General features: G+C 40.4%; 1 protein-coding gene across 1 annotated transcript; it reads left to right on the plus strand.

The window, feature by feature from the left end:
- Positions 1 to 765: 765 nt before the first annotated feature.
- On the plus strand, positions 766 to 7052 carry LOC145351400 (putative G-protein coupled receptor 139). Its single transcript, XM_080201007.1, has 2 exons — positions 766 to 835; positions 6124 to 7052. Exons 1-2 carry the CDS (start codon positions 766 to 768, stop codon positions 7050 to 7052), a joined length of 999 nt encoding a protein of 332 aa, XP_080057133.1.
- The last annotated feature ends 351 nt before the right edge of the window (positions 7053 to 7403 follow it).

Consider the following 7403-nt stretch of genomic DNA (forward strand, 5'->3'; position numbering starts at 1 on the left):
ACCTTTCGCCAACTTTAATGAGTTATAACAATTTTCAGAAAGCAGGAACTAGTTTCCCTACTGTTCGTGTCAAAGTTTTTCTGTTAAGTTGTTTAGCGTGGTGTGCATGGACCTCCTCCCCAAAAACAGCATGAAGAGTGATCGCTCCTATTCCCACTTAAAATCGAAAAGGTGAAATATTCGTGCTCATCAGGTGACTGTTCTGAGGGGAAGGAGTCCGAGCCCTCAAGAATTCCTCTGTGAGGGGGCAACATTTTTTGTTTCTTCTTGAATTATTGCATCTACTGAAGCCCTAATGCACCGAATATCGTGTGACATTATCTCAAGAGAGTTGCCCTGAAATGGTAAAGGAACTACGATAGATCCTCATGTCAGAATGATGTTAAATATAAGATTCCAATTTATTTCAAAAGCCCAAACTATGAATGAACTACTAATTGTTCAAATATCAATGTAGAGTGTTGTTTCATTGAGTAGGTTCTTAATCCTCTTTCTATTTACTCAATGGTACACCTCTCGCAATGGCTGTGTTGCTACCAACACATGCATTTTCTTTCTTTAAACAATTGTGAAACAACATCATGATCGTTAACTTTGTTTTTTCTCCCTAGGCTGTTTGTTAAATCACTGTAACAAATCCTTTAAAATGATGTAACCAGTGAGATTCTCTCAACGGGGCGATCTCTCTCATTTTACTATTGGCTCATTCAAACACGCAATGATATATAATCAGTTGCAGCCACCATTATCCTTACCTCAGAGATAATGGAATACTCAGTGATATATCAGATAGAAAGCATCTACTACCCTCTTCTCGCAGCCGTTGGCATTATTGGTAAGGCTTTGCATCCAGTCTGAATGTTGTTAACTAATGTTGATTTCTTATTTACGCTTGCTCCCTGCCTTGTACTTCAACATATTTCTGTTTTTTTCCTCTGAGTGATAAAGATGTAATTCCGTGCTACCGTTCAAACCAGGAGTAATGTTACTGTTGGCTGTAGGAGGATTATTTACAAGGCTTTTATTTTCTTCAGTGCTCAACAGAGTCAATTTTGTGAGAACCTTCCGCTTCATTGTTTCTTATCCACTTTCACCTAAAGAGCAAATGCGAGAATAAGTACCTAAATATCGGTGGATGATTTAATTCCCCTGCCATATGGGCAGATATTTACGACCGTTGTTGCGAATGCGAATAAATGGCAAGTATTGTTTGCAAGGGACAACTGACACGAAACTACCCATGTTGCGCTATTTTTTGATGGTTCTCTCCTCACCACTTAACACCACAGAAAACATGTATTTTTTTTAAGTAGAGGAAAGGCTTGTCTATAGTAAATTGAGTAAATAAGGGTGCTCAAGTATATATAGAAACATAGAAGCATAGAATCATATAATCCCTAAAGTACAGAAGGAGGACATTCGGCCCATTGACGCTACTCCGAAGGCAATCTCACCCAGGCCCTATTCTCGTAACCCCACATATTTACTCAGCTAATCCAATGTAGCATGGCTAATCGAATTGATTCGCATTCTTTGGTTTGGGGGAGGAAACTGGAGCACCCAGAGGAACCCCACGCAGACAAGGAAAGAACGTGTAAACTCCACACAGGCAGTGACCAGGGGCTGGGTTTAATACCGGATCCCTGGCGCTGTGAGGCAGCAGTGTGAACCATAGTGCCACCGTGCTCCCCATATAGCGTAAAACGGCAGAAAGATTCAGTGGGCTCTATAAAGCAGGTTATAGTATATAAACACTCAAGATAATAACTAATACCCACACGTCAACTAAAGGTAAGCCTGTAGTCAACTGCAATGCACTTTGAAAACGTTCTCCACATTTCAACACTGGAGAACGGATAATTGACAACACACCTCTTATTTTGAACACGATTGAGAGTCTCGCTGAATTATTACTTGAATTTCGTTCATTTGTCAACTATTTCATGATGCAAGCTTTAATATTAAATGAGTCAACTGTACCTCAGCTAGTCACACTACCGTCTCTGTGTGAAAACTTTATATCCTTAAATCTGACTGAAGATTTCGGTCACAGAAGGAAGGAACCGTGGAATATTGCAGTGTGGAGGCAGGTTACACAAAATTTCGATTTCGGCAAATTCAGCCCCTTCTACTTTGCCAATTTGCTTTCGTATCTTATTCCAATATTTCATAGAAATAAATAGCGTTAGCCTGGATGCGGAGGCCGAAACCTACACCCAATTAATATTAGAAGCGTATATATTATATTGACATTTTAATATTGATGTTTGCAAGAGCTTGTTCTGTGCAAATCAGCTGATGCATTTCGTAACATACAACAGTGGCAATGCTCCATTGGTGGTGAAAAATGTCGTCATGTCTTGTGGTCGTGAAAATGTTTATTTAACTAAAAATGTTCAGGTTTCTATTTTACCAAAATTCACCAGCTTTAATTAAGACTTGGTATTACTAGGTGGGATTTAGAGAATAAACTGAGTTCACAAAGAACAATTATCGTTATTGTTATATCTTTACTGAATAAAGCATTTTGAAAAATAATATCCTTTTTCCTATTCGATGTCGACACATGCGCACCACAGCCAAGCTGATAATTAATGCGTTTTACCGTCGTTATTTAATTATCAGAGTAAATAAGATGAACCGACTGCTTTGTTGCTGTTTGTTGTCTGCGTACTTAACAGAATCGATTACTAGACAAGTTCCGATGCTAATTAAGAGTCGGCACGCTGGCACAGTGTTTAACAGGGCTGTGTTGCAGCTTCAGAGATCTGGGTCCGATTCCCGGCTTGGGTCACTGTCTGAAATTTGCACATTGTGCCTGCGTGGGTTTCCACACATAGTCCAGAGATGTGCGGGTTAGGTTAATTGGTAATACTAAATTGCCCTTTGGTGTCCCATAGGGTGCTGGTTCGAGGGATTAGCGGGGTAAAGTTGTGGAGTTATGGGAATACGGCTCGGCGGGCCGGGGGTGGAGTTGGGGTTCGGTGGCGGAGGGGGATGTGAGGGGGAGACTGTTGGTGGTGTAGATTCGATGCGCCGAATGGCTTCCTTCTGCATTGTAGGGATTCTATAAGTCACCCAACTAGCTGACCTTCTATTTTTTAAAAGAAGGCTCCTGAATCTATCATGCAAAATTGGACACCTCAGTGCGTTGCCTTTTTAAATGATGGCAACTGTTGATTCCATGAAATCATAAAGAAGCGAATGAAATACATCGTCGGATAGACGTTAAAACATAATTCCATGCTCCTGGTTTTTCCCGTCACCTGAACGTTTTCCTTTTTTAAGTGGAGATTCAGTTCACTTTCAGAAAGTTACGGCAGAACCTGTTTCGTTCCCCAAATCATGCAAATGTTTGATACCAAAACAAAGCGCGATATAAATTGAAACAGACACGTTTAATTTTTGTCGTTGTTCAGTGTCTGTCTGTTCTAATCAACAACGGCATTTGTTTACTGACCCTCGAGCCAGCCAAATTAAATATCGAAGCATGCTGTGATTTTAAAGAGTTATTCCCACTTTAGCTTTTCCATCCATCATGAAGCAGTGCCAACATTTCCAGGCACGCAACGAAAATTATGTCCTTTGGTCCTGATGAAGCTCCAACGCCCCTCATCTTCACCCTTTCCTTGAATGTCAATTCTTAAGCAATTTTCGGAATGTCAAAGAGTCCTCCAGCTCATGTCTAAGTATTATTTAGAAAGGGTCCCTAACACATCCTTGTGTTTCTTTTCTGTCTCCATTTATGAAGCTTAAGTGCATTGTTTAGCACATTCTTAACTAGAGCTCCCACATTCAGAAATATAGGTAGGTGCATCAAAGTATATTCTCAGTCTGTTTCACAAACGCACAAAACATTTCATAATTTTTCAGAATGTATTTTCCAAGTGGAATCAGTTATTCTTGCACATTGAGATCCATGTGTCCTGCTTTTCCAAGTTTTCTCTCTCAGTTTGTGTCTTCTGTTTCTTTTGTCATATTCCTCCAGCCTAGTTAAGATAATTCCCTGCCTGTGCCATATTTACACTTTGAAAGTATTCTCTGTATATCAGAGTCGAACTCAATTGTTTCTCCGAACACGTTCTGATAGCCTGCGTGGCATAATGTTGTGCAGCCTTGCAGTTAAAAAGCTCAAAATTTACTGCTTTTGCAAGCTATCATCAGTTTCCATGCTGAGAGCAGGAATTAGTTTCGCTGACAAATGAACTATGAGAGTATCATACGCTCTCATAGTTCAAATTCCAGATTACCTTCCGCATCATAAATAATCAACTATGCCCTGTCCTTTAATAATAATGCCGAACATAAACCAATCTAATTCCAACGTACATTATCTTGCCCCTTTTAAATTTAATCCACTGACAATTGAAGAGGAAGGTTAATAGGTTAATGCAGTGGGGTGGGGGGCGGGGGGGAGGGGGTGGGGCGGATCTGTACGTTTCAATTCTTTGCCGAAGAGCATAACTGAATGTAACAAAAGCCTATTGAAAAAGATTTTCGATTCATACTGGAGTCGAGACTCAGTGGAGGCGGGGCTGGGGTGGTGGGAAGGGGGGGGGGGGTGGCGTTGGTGAGGGGAGTGGTGGGGGGGGCGTCAAAAGGCGAAGCCCACTTTCGGCCACGATTAGATCAGACAAGATTTTATTAACTGTCAGCGCAAGCAAACGGACCGAGCGCCAATTGTTTCCCCACTTTCTTATTTTGCTCCATTCATCCGGTTCTGCTGGTTGTCCATTTACACTTGTCTATATAGTTAACTTACGCACATCATTTGCTTAAGACTGCCGGTTCTGGTGAAAGTGACCGTTTCCTCCTTCTGCGGGCATACAGAACCAGAATTCTTATTTATGTCAAGCTATCATTCCTCAAGATTAGATCCGGTTCCATTTGACGCATGTCTGGGTTACTGCTGTTCTTTTCACACTTTGAGATTTAGAAGTATGACCACGACGTTGCCAAATATTCAGCAAAAACATAGTCAAACAAAATAACCCTTGCCATTACAGATCGTTGTGACTTTTTTTCGATTCACTATTAACAACCATTAATAGTGTTTTTTTCTTATGTTCAATTCATTGAAGTTTTGTACTCTTTGCTATTTTGTTTAATTAATATGACCGTGGGGCAAAAATCCATTTCAATTGCATTTTTGAAGTTTTCTGATGATATCACTGTAGTGGTCGAATCTCAATCAATGAGGTCACGCAGGATGCGAAAAAAGATAGAGATTCAGCTCAAATGGTGCAATGACACAAATCTCTATGTCAGTAAAACGAAGGAGATAGCCATTGGCTTCAAGAAGCTCAGTGGGGGATCTGCATCTCCCTACATCGACAGTGATGAAGTGGAGATGGTTCAGAACTTCACGTTTCTTGGTGTCCAGATCACCAACAATCTGCTCTGGCCCCTGCAAGACGATGTTTTAGTTAAGAAAGCCCACCAACATTTCTACTTTCTCACAAGGCAAAGGAAATCGGACCTGTCCACTTCCCAATATTTACAGATTCACCATAGAAAGCAGAGTCCCGGATGTCACATGGTTAGAACAGCTTATATGGTTGCTGCTCTGATCAAGACCGCAAGGAACGACAGAGGGTTGCGAGCATAGCCCAGTCGATCAGGCCAACCAGCCTCCCATCCACTGACTTCGTTTACTCATTCTACTTCCTCTGGAAAGCAGTCAGCATCATCAAGGACCTCGGACATTGCGGGGATACTACCTTCCACATTCTTCATTCGGGAAAATAACAAACACACATCTGAAAACACGTACCAACCGACTCAAGAACACTTTCTTTAGAGATTAAATAGCCCTATCATAAATTCAATTGATCTTCTCTTCACCACACGTGCAACTGAAAAACTATATTCCACACCCTAACGTTTTGATTTTCACTCCGTGCTTAATCTTGTCTGTAAAATGCACAAGAAACAATTTTCACTCCATCCCAATGCATGTGACAATAAACCAAATCAAATCATCGTATTCTTCTATAGAAAGGCAATCAATTTGCTGCAGTGAATGTCATTTGCATTTTTTACATTGACTCTTATTCAAACGATAAAATATTTACCTGTGAATTTGTCCACTAAATTGTTGATGTTTAATTCTATCTGTTACAGTTAACGCGGTGGCAATTGTGATCCTGAAACGAGGGAAATGTGGCCTCTCCAAATGTATCACTCAGTACCTAATGGCAATGACTTCAACAGATCTACTACTCGTCATCACCGATGTTATATTGAATCGACTTAATACTATGTATTTCCCTGTCAATTTTTTATCTATTACTCCAGTGTGTGCGCTGAAAGCAGCTTTATTTCTTTCAGCAACAAATTGTTCCGTTTGGTTCACAGTGGTTTTTACCTTTGATCGGTTTGTAGCCATTTCTTGCCAGACACTGAAACTACGATATTGCACCAAGAGAACTGCGGTTGTGGTTGTCATAACAGTGACCATTATCAGCTGCGTGAGATGCATTCCCTGGTACCTTATCTTTAGCCCTTCAATCATTATTGACAATGTACCATGGTTTTGCATTGAGAAAGATCTCTATCATACCTCAACATTTTATTTAGTGTATGAGCGGATTGACATTGTACTAACACCATTGCTTCCATTTGCTCTGATTTTGGTTTTCAACACTCTGACTGCTAGGAATATTATAAATGCCACTAAGCTGCGGAGGAGCCTCAGGGAACAAAGTAAATCAGAGAATCATATTGACCCAGAAGTGGAGAGCCGAAGGAAATCCATTATATTACTTTTTGCTTTGTCTGCCAATTTTATACTATTGTGGATTCCATACATTGTGCACTTGTTAACCTGGAGAAGTGTAAACTACAATTACACAGACAAAAGCTTTACTAATCCAGTATATATCGCTCAGCAATGTGGATACATGTTGCAGCTTCTGAGTTCATGCACCAACACCTGCATTTATGCACTAACACAGAGGAAATTCAGGGAGGAGTTAAAGAACGGGGTTAAATATCCATTTATTCTAATTTCAAAAATATTTGAACAACAAAGTAAAACAGAACTTCAATAAGAGGTTCTAACATGACAGATTACCCTGCATTCAAAATATAACACGTCTGTCACTTGTCCATTATTGCGATAAGATATATTCTATGACCCTTGTGACAATGGTAGATTTTTTTCATTAACGTCTTGCAAAGTCTTGCAATCTTAACTGTCATTAACACTGCAGTCGCCTGAAATGACACCTCCAATTTCTCGCTCAGCGAGATATGAATAGCCAGATAATTCCTACATATAATTACATGGCGAGAGCATATATGCCAGAATCATCTCGCCTGGTCCCTGCAGTTGCGGATTCAGCCAAGGATCACGGCGGCATATTGGTTAGCTCTGTTGATTCATAGCAGCAGGGCGCCAG

Source organism: Carcharhinus amblyrhynchos, chromosome 13, assembly GCF_965287045.1.
Source record: "Carcharhinus amblyrhynchos chromosome 13, sCarAmb.v2.hapA, whole genome shotgun sequence".
In the NCBI taxonomy this organism is placed as follows: domain Eukaryota; kingdom Metazoa; phylum Chordata; class Chondrichthyes; order Carcharhiniformes; family Carcharhinidae; genus Carcharhinus; species Carcharhinus amblyrhynchos.